At 38.7% G+C, this 14,175-nt stretch overlaps 1 protein-coding gene across 1 annotated transcript in view; it reads right to left on the bottom strand.

Annotated features, from left to right (window-relative positions):
• The window catches only part of LOC105254367 (sestrin homolog), a 182,442-nt gene that overhangs the window by 153,854 nt on the left and 14,413 nt on the right, over positions 1 to 14,175 (bottom strand). Inside the window, exons 2-3 of the mRNA XM_011262997.3 lie at positions 3,059 to 3,561; positions 427 to 1,513 (exon numbers count right to left, since the gene is read on the bottom strand). Coding sequence (XP_011261299.1) covers positions 427 to 1,513; positions 3,059 to 3,309 — 1,338 coding nt within the window. The 5' untranslated portion in view covers positions 3,310 to 3,561. The remainder of the gene's footprint in view (positions 1 to 426; positions 1,514 to 3,058; positions 3,562 to 14,175) is intronic.

The raw sequence follows: 14,175 nt of genomic DNA, 5'->3' as shown, positions 1-14,175 counted from the left end.
AAACTTCGCGGTCGCGTTAATATCTGCTTCGTCGAGACTTCGCGAGCGAAATCTCGCACAGCCCATATCTAGACTATCCGTTATCTCTTGCACCTTGTTTCGCTAAGATTTTTTTTTCGGAGTTCCGGAATGTCGGAATGTCCCGTATACTCAAGGCATACAGCGGTATTTAATTTCTGTCAAAGGATAGATAACCACGGGCAATAAGAGGTTTTCTTTTCATTTTCGCAACTTCCTCTATTATAACTTTTAAAAAAAGATAAGATTAAAAAGGAAATTTCTGTATTTCACGGAAAAATCAATCAATTTGCTAATTAACTTTCATAATTAAACTAGCTGCAGAAGCATTACATTAACTTGTGTCACAAAATTAAAAAAATATTAAATATTATTGTATGTCGGCGGAAGAAATTAAGTAATTTTTACCTTGACCATCTGAAGGATTTCCGCACACTTGATCCTGACGTTCTGAAAGGGACAGTTGACGCTAAGCCTGAGTATCACCGGCAGGTGTAACGTCACCAAACTTAGATATTTGTTAGCCTGCGCCTGTCTGGGTCCGTCCAGGGCGTTACCGAGATTCAGCATCCTGCCAACGTCGCCGGGCGTTACTTCCGGGCTCTCGAGCACTCTACCGCTCTTCGTGGACACATCTTCGTCCTGGGAGAGCGGCCTTTTGATCTGGCCGGCGCTAAACTTCCTCTCGTCGTTCTTGCGCAGATAGTCCTGCTGCTGCGTCCGATTACGAGGATCCTCCGGGTTATCCTCGTAGCCCGCCGCTGTCTCGCGGCTTTCCAGACTCATGTCCTGACGGTAAGACGGCTCGTTCTCGTTCTCAAAACCGTCGAGTGTGTTGAAGACGACCCCGTCATTACGCGCCGCCTCGCTCTCGTTGAAGGACACGTCGTCGTCGGTAGCATCATAGTATCGGCGCTGCTCGTGCGTCAGCAAATCGCCGCTGGCGGTGATTTTGGCTCGGCGATTCCGACAGTCGAACGACGCGAAGCCGCTCAGATTGTCGTCGAACTTGGGACTCTTGCCGTACACCCGGGTGTCCGCATCGAGCTCGTCATCCTCGAGCTGCTTCTGCTTGGCGCCCTTTAGCTTGGCGTAATTGTTCTTCGTCCTGCCAGGACAATAGTCGTCGCTCGTCGATCTGTCGCTCGACGACGAGCCGGGATACTTTCGCTCGCTCTCGCAGTTAGAGCCGAAGCGTGGGCATCTGCCCTCGATGTTGAAGCCCTTGCTACTTTCATCGGAGGACGTTGAATGGCCGGACCTGCTCTCGACCCCGTCGCTGTATCGCTCGCGGAATCGCCTCTCGTTCAGAAGACGGCCATCCACGCAATCGTACGAGGACTCCGGATTGTTCTTCTCGAGAAATGATGCCGAATTATCATTCACGCTTTGCGGGAAGAAGCCCTCCGTCTGGAACGTATCCTGCAGCAGCTGGTGCTGATGCACGCTCCTCGGCGATGACCTCATTGGCGACCGCTCGACACTCATGTCGTATCTTCAATCAAACATGAAATATCGATTAAAAGCCAAATAAATGTATGTATATATAGTATGTATGTGTCTCCAACTTTTGAGTTACTATCGCCATCGAATAACAGCTGTATAATATCAGGAATCATTTATAATTTTAAAATAATGTGAAACGAGTTAAATATTACGTATTAAAAATATACAAACAACACAATCCAAAAAAGAGAGATAGTTATATGTTTTTCCAAAGTTGTTATTACTGCTCAAATATTACGATTCATCGGCAATTCATCTTCACACAGACTTTCATTTTCTCACAAATATTTTTAATTATAATCATGTTATGTAATAATAAGACTTTTTTTAATATTTCAACTTTTATATAATTTATAATGATAAATATATATTCTCTCGAAATTATTTAAAAGAGTTAAAATAATTCCGCGAGAAATATTCCGCAACTTTAGCAACAAACGAAGGCGATTTATATAAAAAAATTTTATATAAAAAAAAGGAAGATACTGTGCAGATTTCTTTCTCTACAATAGTCCTTGCAGTTATGCTTAAACGAATATAATTTCTCCTGCGTGTTTATTATTAATCCTCGTAACGTGCACATTTTAATGAACCGCTCGTGATTATTTAAGTACCGCGTTCACGTCGAGTTTTACGTGTTTGCGTGACTGAATGCTGATATTAAATCCAGAACCAATAATTTGCCAAGAGTGCACGGAACGAAATGTTTGCACCGATTAAACATGTCCGTTCGATCAAAATTATGATACGCAAAGTCAAATTATTTTAAAAAATATTAAACGATATGTATTGTACGCATATCATTTGTTATTTGATAAATCGTTAATTGATAAATCATTAATTAATGATATTGATAATTGATACCGGTAAACAAAGTTGTTCAACAGATTGCATAATTTTAACACATCCCAACAACACGCCCGTATTTATTTAATAAAACAGAAAATGGAATGACTGAGAATTTATTACAGCATATCCAATTAAACCTAAATACGAATGAATGAAGGCATGCAACGGCGAACATATATAGTTTTAAATTTTAACGGGATTGTAATCGAAATACCGTAATCTAACATTATACATTGGTCCATTTATCCATAAATACAGCATGAAAAAAATACAAATTTAAAAACAACAGGTTGAGTAAAAAAAAAAGTAGAATTTAATTAAATTGATTACTTTTTTTGCATCAACTCAATATAATTTTACCCAAAATAATGAATGTTTTTGTTATGTGTATCTTTACTACTAACCAAAGATATAAAAGCAAAAAGCTAAAAGAAAAGAAAGCTATTTTATTTGATTTTAATTGCAATAAATGCGGATTAAATAAAGAAAGCTTTGAAAAAACGATATCAGAAATATAAATATATTCCTCGTCTGGTTTAAAAAATCAAATAAAATGTAAAATCGAATATATATCATACGTTTCCAACAATTTGATATAATTCTCCAAGAAAAGGGGGAAATAAACGATATTTTTTTTTTTTTATATAACGAGCATTTTTAGATAGTTGGGCAACGACACACTTACCTTCCGTCTTGACCGGAGAACTTGCCAGTCGCGGTCTTGGTGTCCTCGATGTCGCTGGCGTCCTCCCAGCGATTCGGACTGCCGACGCTGCCCAGCCATCCCTCGACGGTGGTCCTGGCCGCGGCCAGGGCGATGTTCCTGGCCGCCTCGTCCCTGGCGCAGAGCGGCGCCAGGAACCTACTGACAAGCTCGACCTCGTCGCCCTTGGTGGAGGCGTTGCTGCCCGACGAGCTGTTCGGCTCTTGGTACATATCCCGCGCACGTTGTTTTCCTTCCGTCCGATCCTTCCAGGATCCTTCTTGCCTCGAAGCAATCGCGCGGAGTGTCGAGGCGCCCGCGCGCTCGGCTCGATTCCCAGGATAAACAGCGCGCGCGATGGAACGACGGGATATCCTATATTTTTCTTCCTTCCGATTCGCCGTTTCCCCTCTTTTGCAGGGGCACGATACTTCTATTTTGCGAGCTCGTCGAACGATCCTCCCTCGAAACGATCCGCGCTGGTGCTGCAAGAAGAAATAACGGTCATCAAAGACCTGTGTCATCAAAGCCTCCATTTCCGTTTTATTAATCCCGATCGCGTAGATTACTTTGCGTTTAAGGTCGACTAGGTCCCCTGTTTCTTTCAAAGAAAAGAAAGTGAAACGCGAACGAGAATACGTACAATCGTCGACTCTATAATCGCGTTATTCCCACCTGACTCGTAAATTTTCTCTTTAACCTGACGGAAGAAATGTTAAGTTTCCTTACTATTGCGATTTTTTACGCAAGGAGAGATATAGGTAAGTCGTTCGCTCTCTTTACAATCTCGTCTAAGTTTTTCTATATTAAAATCGTAGGTCCTTTTTCGATCGCAGGAAGGACCATTTCGTGATCGCGTCTTCGCCGATCGATCCATCGTTTCGATCGATTGCTCGTCGATGCGATTAAACAGGGCGTTTTTCCAGGGCCTTTCCTCCTCCAGCCGGCGTTGAAAGAAAGGATCGAGGAAAGGAAAAAGGAAGGAGAGTAAATCTCGCTGCTATCCTCGCGCAATTACGCTCGTTTCGTCGCGTTTCGCCATAAAACTCGTTTCTCTCGGAGGATTTTACCGAGACGGCTGCACCTCGGGATACGTTTCAGGGCGATAGAAAGTAGGCAAGGAGGCGTCGGCCGCGATCTATCGAGATTCGAGTTCGAGCGGAGAGATGTTGGGAAAGGAAGCGCGATTCTCTGACGAACCTCAGAGGAAACGATCGACCGGGAAAACGTTTTAACCCGATCGGATCCGATCGACTCGCGCCCCTCTTTCTCTCTCTTTCTCCGCTTTTGTCTCTCTTTCCTATTTTTCTCTTTATCTCTTATCGCCGTTTTTTTATCACGCGCGATTTGCTTTTCTCTCTATCTCTGTTTTTTTTTTTTTCGTGTCAACGCTGTTACGCAATCACCGACCAAATTACATTTTCCTTTACCGTCACCGCACGCGTTCTCCATCGAATCTTTCGAACGAAGCTTCCGAACGAATCATCTAATCTCGCGTTCATCCCACGTTGGGATTCATCCACGGGATACCTGAAGGGAAGACAGCAGGGATAAATTACACGTAAAATAAAAAAAGTGAAGAAAGTTTCCTGTAGACGAAAAAAAAAGTCAAGAAAATTCCTCAACAGACGAAATCATTTTTCTCCGGCCCGAGATTCTCTCCTCCGCGAAATGGACGTGAATAAAACTCGGAAAGTACCGCGGCGCATTAAAGCGAAATGATCGACGTCGATCGGGAAAGAAGGAAATGAAATTGCGCGCGGCAAAAAGACAGATTATAATGCGAGCAAAAGCGCGCACTCGCCGAGTGATTTCATTCGTATTGAACTTCAATTTACCGTCGGCCTAGCTCGATCAATCTTACGCTCTTATATGCCAAACGGATCTAATACGTTAGCGACGTAAGAGGGCCACCTCTAATAGGGAAACGCTTTTCAAAACTGTAATAACCGGTGAATTATCGGCCGTGCATTATGCAACGGCAATCGAGAGTCCATAATTCTTGCGAACCTTGAGGAAACCAGCATTTCGCCGATCGCATAATCGAATCTCGAGTCGATCGCTCGCAATCGAACGCTCAATCAATTTTATCTTGAAACGGATTAATTTTTTGACATCGATTTAATTTACAATTACTGTCGCGTAACACAAAAAAATTATCAAGTATGTAATATATACGCAATGCGCGTCGGACATTTGAAAGCGTGATAGAAATAAGCATTTTATCATTATACAGAGATTTATAAATCTGCTTCGCTGGCATTGCTGACTAATGTCCAATAATTCAGAGTGATCAGCTGAGTTAACAGATTACGAGCTAACAATATACTGGGTGTCCCGATTCTACGTTGAACACGAATAATCTTTCGTGATTCTAGCTCAAAATGGCACTTAATTAATTGCTACGTTTTATCAAGATCGGATGATTAATCAATATCATAGTTCGAGTTTACAATTTGATTAATCGATTGCTGTGCAAGAAAGCCTGGGTCAAGGTTCCGGGGTCAGAAAATAAGAAAGGTCGCGTCACGGTAGCAATTTATCGAGGGATCACGAAAGAATGAAATATCGAAAGGAATAAAGAAACATGCGCTCTCGCATGGAAGAGAAAATCAATACGACAGTCAGTTTTAGCGATGAAGCGATGTTGGTGGAAAATGTAAAAAAAAAAAAAAAAAAAAAAAGGAAATAATGAGAGATGCCGCTCTCAATAATGTATAAAGTGGCAAAAGTAGAGACGCGAGAAATACAGAAATTCTCTCTCGATCCTGAAATTCAGTCTCACGGTGCACTTGCGCGATTGCGTAAACGCACATTCGCGCATTTATTATTTCATACGTGCATTTTCTTATTGCGTAAACCGTGGAAAAGGCCTCGGACGAGCAAGTTACACTCTCGACGATGTTTCGTCAAAGAGAATATCCGCAGAGGGAAAACTATTTCTGTCTCCTCTGAAGCTTCGGCTTGAAATTCACTCTCGCTCGGTCGCAGCCGAGTAATCAACTTATCGAATTCATTATCGAATCGATATAAATACATTTAAGATGCAAATTATCACGAATTATACCGATCGGGCAAGCGATGTTTCTCAAATCCTCAAATCCTCAAATCCTATTCGAGATGCGTATGTTAGGCGTATGATTTTTGCAAACCCGTTATTGGATGATTAATGATGTTTCGCGGTGTAACGCTTTTATAGGTCGAGGTATAATCCACTTAGCGCGTACATACAACGTTTAAGTTCCGATATTAAGTGCGCTGCACTTTTACCGCGATTAACGACGATTGATTATATTCTTTGCCATAAAACTAAGAGTCTATAAGACCACGTTTATAACCGATAATGTATGAAAATACATACATTATCATGCAAACAAAGAGAATATAATTTTCTAAACTCGGTCACTCTCTCAATTGTGCGTTTCCTCTCTATTTCTGTTCTTGCAGAATTTACATTTACATGACATAGTTTAAAAGACGTAAAAAATATGAGATACTTTTCATAAGAAAAAAAAAATGATTCAGATTTCTCGTTATTAATTAGAAAAGAAAGAAAGAGAATCGAAACTGCTATTAATTTTTGAAAGAAGCTCAATTCCAATTTTTGTCTACTTAAATATATAATAAAAATTGTACAGTGAATATCGGAAGGATTTTATTATTAGATGTATGGATTTATATAAGCGAACAATGATTGACTGATATTTATCCGCTTTGCTTCTATATAATCAAGAAAATGATTGAACATAATTAGAAACAGTCTAGATATATTCAGATTCGTAATCTCTCATTCCCGCAAGTTGTAACTCTCTCGCACGACTATAAAAAAACTATTAAAAAACCACTATAAAAAAAAAATCGTCGAGTACCGCGAGATAATGTTTCTCTCGAGATAATTTTTGCAAAAATCTAAGAGATTGTAAATGATAAAATTTCCTTATAAACAATAATTCGCGCGTTATTAAAAAAAACATATCAAACCAGTTTATAACCGGCGATAATCATAGCGGTAATAACAGTATTCCATTCCTCTTTGTGCGCTACGTAAAGTAAGAAAATGACCGCAATAATCATTGTGTTTATCCGAGCAATAATAGTCCGTTCTTGGAAATTAACAGGAAACTGCGAGACGGGCGAGGGTATTTAACGCGTGACATCACCAGTAAACGCAGACATGATTTCATTTAAAAAGTTATACGCTCGTTTTAACGTACGTATTTAACTTGACAACATTTCCGACAAGCGATCTGTTGCCTCGATACGCTAACTCTAATAAGAATACTCGTAAATACTGGAGATCTCGGACAAGATATATTCATTATTATTATCATATATTATTACATAATTACTATATCATTATGTATATTATATTATTATGTATCGCGTGAAACTCTAATATCTCATATCGTCTCTTTTTCGGAAATAATCCTAAATAATCCCTCTCCTTCTCTCTCTGGAGTTTGGTCCACTATCTCGTCATCTCGCTGCACCTTCTCATCGCGGTTCGTCGTCTTCTTCTTCTGGCTCCGCTCCCCAGGCGTCCGAGCGCGCGATATATATCTTCATGACGATCTAAATATTTATAACGCCCAGAAGCCTTAACCCCACCACTCCACGAGGAGTATGAATTATTAATGCCACGGCTTGCCGTGCTACCGCATGCTCGCGCCGTGCATTCGCGATATGCCGTACACACTTTGTCTTTCGAGATATAAAGATGGTCAGGGCACGCCGAGGAGAACGTGCGAGGCGATAAAGCGGTCGCGACCGACTCGATTCGCTTGAGCGAATTAAACGAAACGGAACCAGAAGCGGATTAACGTCCCACCCTGCCCCGCGGAATAATATATCTCGTCGTAATTTCGCGCGCGGAATTTATTCCGCGCCGTCAAAGAGCGTGTTTTACGAGTGGATCGATGACCGAGATGGAAAGAGAGAAAGAGAGAGATGCACACACTCCCGCAAGATCGCATCTCCTCTTCGGTAACGACTGCTTATTTACGAGCCCGACGACGCCGACGTCACAGATAGGATTAACTTGAGAGTGGCAGTGAATTCACGCGTTCCTTCCTCGCCGTAAGCTCTTCATGAGATTACTATAGATTGAGGATTTTCCACGTTTCTTTTCCCCCATTTGTGGAATTTTACGAGATCGATATGAGATATAGATTCTTGGATCTCCCTCGTAAAAATCGATCCCTCTTCTCTTATAAAGTTCGTTTTTTCCGTTATTTTTTTCTTTTCTTTCTAAATTTTATACACAGAGAAAAGTATCATTCTAATACTGCCAAGAAAAGCGATTACTCAGTTTATTTTTCTTTTTTTAAGTAATAGTTTTCTTCAACAAAGAATATATTCTTGATAATAGTCTTAAAATATACTCATCACAAGTATTAGAAAATCATTATCATGTACTCGAAAGAAGAATTTATTTTCTCTTCAAGAAGATTGTAAAGTTGTATCAAAGAAAAATCAAACTTACTTTACGCCAACTCTTTGTAGTAAGCAAATCAAATTTTTATTCTGATTTAATATTCTTAACTAAAATACTGCACTTACTAAAATTCAGAATATATTCAATTAAATTTAATGCTTGTGGTGAACTTGTGATATATTTGCGGATATACAAACTTATGATATACTTAAAATAAATAATATTTTCTTGAATACAGTATACATTTTTCTCTGTGTACCAATATATTAAAAACCTGTTTTCGGAGCATTCACACAGGTAAAATCGAACATCTACGATTGCATAATCGCGTTACTTCATCACTGGAAGAACGTCCTTCGCTGGAAGAAGTGCAAGTTCAGCATCAACGGCTTAATAAAATATGATTCACGCTACAATAAAAACGGCACCATCAGGATTATTTTCGCGAAGCACTAGCGAAACACTAGCGTGTTTGTCGCCTGGCACCAACATGCACAACGTTAAGAACGCAAAGGAGGTAGTGCCTGATACGATGGCGTGTCATCTGCAATCCATGCAAAATCGTATATTCCTTTTCGTACACGCGCTTTGACAAAATATAATACATCTTTTCTTCATCTCTCGAGGATAAAAAGCGCTCTTATCTGAATACTTTTGTACCTCGATATCTATCAAAGTACGGTTCGCAGACTGATATCGCGTACGCACGCGCATCTTCGAAATTCACTTGTAGATAACCCGAGGGACGACGAGTCAAGCATGACTCGACTTCTCGTCGGAGAACGAGAATCGATCGATTCGATGATAACGCGACAAAAAGTTGGCCTGATGTCGTTTGATGGTTAGCGCGCGAATTGCAAAAGCGCCGCCGCTTTTACGGCCCCGTGACACGCGAGAAAACGCCGATAACATTCGACGACTCGGAAAAATAAGCGAAAAAGCCCTTGCTCGCTTCGTGGCAAAAGCCCGAGCTTTTTACCATCGCCACGCGCAGGTCCTGATAATTTTATGGTCGCCTGGTTTTGCTCACAAGCGCGGAGATGCTATCCCGAGAGATCCCGTGAGGTTTTTTAGCTAGAAAATTGTGGTACCATCGCAAATTTCAAAGGTTCCCTGGAAGACATTTTTTAAAATTCGATACAAAGTACCATCGATAATTCAATTTCCAATTAAAAATCTCTGTCGAGTTGAATTGAATTTATTACATATTTTCAATTACTTAATTTCATTCGTAGCGTGCAATCGTTTAAAATTAAAAAAAAACGTACGTTTCTCGATGTTTCAATTGAACAATTTAATTCATAAAGACCGACATACACTATATAAATTTAGAAAAAATATATCTACTATCAAGATTAAAATCAGAGTTTACGAATTCAACGGTTTAAATGGAGAAGCGAGATCCGTGTTATACGAATGTTTCGTGTGACTCGTCGTGGGCGTGAAATCCACGAACATCATCCGCGAAACGTTTGCGGATGCACGTTCGAGAGGCAATGACCCATCTTCATAAATGCAACATTGATTCTCCGATCCGAAACACGAGCGGCATAATAAGTTGGCGATGAATATATATGAGGGCTCAAAGGTGGTATATCGCTAAAAAAATTCAATCAATCATCATATCGCTTTTATTACTGCCACTTTCGAAATCATCGCGTGCAACATTATTTTGCTTGGCTAATAATTCTTCTGCCGATCGTCAAAATCAATTTTCGACAATTCTTATATTTTCTAGAAAATAATGGACTTTTATTTTTTACGATAAAATATATATGTATAAAAAATTCGCAAGACTAAAGTAGCTTGTTTTCAAAAATTTAGACATTTATTTTCACAGTACTAGATATATAAACCTCTTGACTTTGACTACTAAAACAGCGACGTGTTATAAATTTAGTGGTACCGCTTGAAAATAACTTTTTATCTCTTCCCAATTTCGTACGACTATCATTCTAATCGTCATTAATCATTCCGGGAGAGTACTCGCGCGTTCCAAGGCGTTGACCGATCTGTACGTATCCTAAATGCAACGTTGATTCTGTTATGCTGGTCGAACGTTGGCGGAATAACAAGTGAGAGATGGATAATAGCATTACGCGCGGCGAGGAGAGTCGAGGCGGAAACGAGGCTACCACGGCTTAGGAGGCCGAGATAGACGCGTAGCGTAGCGGGAGGCGGAATACGATCCTGATTGCCAAGGAGAAATCTTGCAGCGTGATCTCCGAGCGAGGCATAATGCGTCTTCGTCGAGGCGAGCGCGAAAAGAGAACGCTGTATTAAATTATAGATACGGCCCGCTGGGCCGTGACGATGACGGCGAACAACGCTTTGGAGAAAAATTTCGGACATGTCAATGGCATGAAAAAAAAAATATCCTAAATCTGCTAAAACTATAATTTGGGGATAATAATAATTCGCATAATAATTAATAATATTTATTATTAATAAATTATTATTAATTTTATTGTACTAATTCGTATAATAATTACTTATAATTAAATTTGTATAATAATTAATAATTTATTATATAGTAAAATATTGTGTAAATTGATTATTATACAAATTTAATTATTACACGAATTAAAGAAATATTATTAATAAATAATTATTAATAATAATAATGATTTACATAATAATTTTATTTTTTATACTTTTTGATTTTATTCTTCCTTAGAAATTTTTCTCGAGACTATCGACTTTTTTAAATGTATCAAGCGACAAAGATATTTCAATTTTCTAAATTTCAGAAAATAAATTACAATTAAAAATTTTTGTAGCGCGAGCTAACGATTAAAAACCGACGCGGCAGATTTTGATTTGCAAGAAAGGACGCGAATGTTCGTCGAAACCTTTGAAGAGCGTCTGCTTGCATCATCGGTTAGAAAGAGCGTTGGTTGTTATTACCGATGGCGTATAGAGTAGCCTTACATATGAATACAGTAACGCGAAACCGTAGGCGAAGTATAGATTAAAGATTAAAAAACAAACAAGGTCCCTTCCACAGCCGGTGCCTTCACGGCTACTGAACACGGAAAACTCGGCTCGCGATTATCGTAGAGCGACGCAGCCGGTCTTTCAAACAGCGCGAATCCAGGTCGATATTTAATGACTCGTCTTGGAAAAAGAGAAATGACCGATAAGAGAAAATGTACAGTTACGTTCGTTCAGCAAAAATAAAATTGCATAGTCGTGACTTTACTTCTCAAATTCATTGTCGAATTAAAACTAAAACATCTAATTAAATATTTAATTTAAAATATAATCAAAAATCTCTGAGACTTTTCAATGCATTTGCGTTAGTCTCTGTATAAATAATTTTCTTATTATAAATGTATAATTTATATAGATATATATTTAATTTTGAATTCTGAAATTTAATGAGAAAATCCAGATGTTTGACGTCACGAGTAAAATAGCTCGCCAACATTGGCTTTAACGTTCTAATCAACGTCCTTCATCAACATATGTAATTTTATCGTACGATACGTTGTTATGTAATATTATTAAAACCATACGATATATAATTTATTTATATTATTGATGTAAAACAGGGATTATGATAGGCTGACATGGACTGATTATAAGAGTTATTCACGAGCGATGTTTAAGGTAGACAAGATACGTAGTAATGCTTATATCCTAAAGACATGCCATGATTAATTGACTATAATTGACTTTTCATGACTTTTAATGAACACAGTCGAACGAACACTCGAGATAATGGTACCTATCCTGTTAAATGTGATTAAATATAATTGTGTGTGAACACACATCGCATTAAATATTCTACGAAGAATATTCTACATTAAATGAAGAATATTCTTCGTATTTTCTCTCAAATAAGGATTTTTTAGCATATTTCTAGAGCGCAAAACTTTCCCTAGAAAATCTGACGAAACGTTTTTCTCAATTTTTCATATTAAATGTTTCTCAACATTGATTTAAAAATTCAAAAAGAAATTTCATAGAAAGTTTGTTTATATAAAATTAAATTTTTGACTAACAATGTTTCATCATACATTTTATCGCATATCTCTGAATAAAATAAGTCTTCATTTTTGCACAAAAAAACCTACCATCGTTTTTAAAATCGTTATCGTCTTGCGCTACGATATAACGAAAAATTTTCAATTATTATAATTATTTAGTTCCTAAAATTTGGAAAAATAAAATATTTTTATAATTTTTTATTGCCTGATAAACTTCAAAAAATTAATTTATTTCTAGAAAACTTAAAAGTTTGCAAGAAGAATATAAAATCAGAATATAAAAAAAAAGTTATTATATGTCTATGAATTATTATTATTAATAATTGTTTATTAATAATAATGTTGTAATTCGTATAATAATTAATAATAATTATACAGCTATAATAAAGCTATAATTAGAAGACTATTTATACTTTAAATAATGAATGTTTTTAATTCCGTTATTTACGATATCGAGAAAAAAATAGGTGTCGAGGATACCTCGTACATGAAATGACTATGCGCGTACGAATATGAATCAGCATTTTAATCAGGCATAAATGATTCGTTCGTTTTCGAAATACACGCTTCTTTACAAGATACTGCTTGCCTGGCAAATGTTGGATATCTGAAACGTAATCGCGATACTGATACATGCATTATATCTTTCCAAGGATAATATAATATTTCCGCCTGCGTCATCTTTAAATCTCCTTGACGTAGTGCTTGATAGAGCGATGACACAATTTCGATAATGCATATTTTTGCGAAAAGATTAACATTGTATTTTAAAATGCAATGAGACAGATAAGAGAAGCAAGAGATAGGTAAAAATTTGAAATGCTAAGCGTCGATAACGAGATTATTATCAACCCACTTTGTCCTAGACGCTTATTCCGCGACGTTCACGTGTCGATGCAAAGACTGCATGTGTCTAGAGGAGCCGATCCGCTAAAAATATCGCGCTAAGCACGTGATGCAATACATGCATGTGTCAGCGTAGACTCTCTCGGCGAGAGAATCTTCAATGATCTTTCATGTAAATCATCCGGCCGGGATGGCCCGTCCCCGTTCAAACCATCGATGCTCGAGGCGCGATTGCGTCGCGTCGGAAACATGCATAGGGACGCACCAGAAAGGTGCGTCGTGCGTGAATAGCGCGTTCCGTTGCGTAATCCGCAACGTGCATCGATGCACCGTTTAAGGCGCCGTTCTCTTAAGCCCGTTCTAAAATGTACGAAGCGAAACGTGCTCCGGCAGATCGACTAAAGATCGAATCGAGACCCCTAGAATGTCATGACCCTTTTTTCGAAATTAATCTCCGTTTCACTTGAAATCCTAGGATATCGCTCGAGCAAGAAGATAATAAATTGGCGTAAACGAAGCTCGATATTTTTAATAAGCTCGCTTTACAGAGGCATGGCCGTGGTATCATCAAAGCCGGAAAAATTAAATTAATTACAATCTAATTCTGTCGCATCTAGTCACTCTCGTCGTATTATCGGACTTAACGATCCGACGAGAAACTCGTCGCAGTAAAGGGCCAGTCTGTCAGTGCGACAGTCTCTATTTTACACAAGGCTGTCTGCAAACTACTCGGTACAGCCCTTTTTCCCTCGGTTGAGTCAAATCGACCGAAAGTGTTCATCGGCCCCTGTAATCGACGTAGCAACGAATTTTCATATCCCCAGAGA

Source organism: Camponotus floridanus, unplaced genomic scaffold (genome assembly GCF_003227725.1).
Source record: "Camponotus floridanus strain SB8 unplaced genomic scaffold, Cflo_v7.5 scaffold13, whole genome shotgun sequence".
NCBI classification, from domain to species: domain Eukaryota; kingdom Metazoa; phylum Arthropoda; class Insecta; order Hymenoptera; family Formicidae; genus Camponotus; species Camponotus floridanus.
This window is presented reverse-complemented; position numbering and strand designations above follow the sequence as displayed.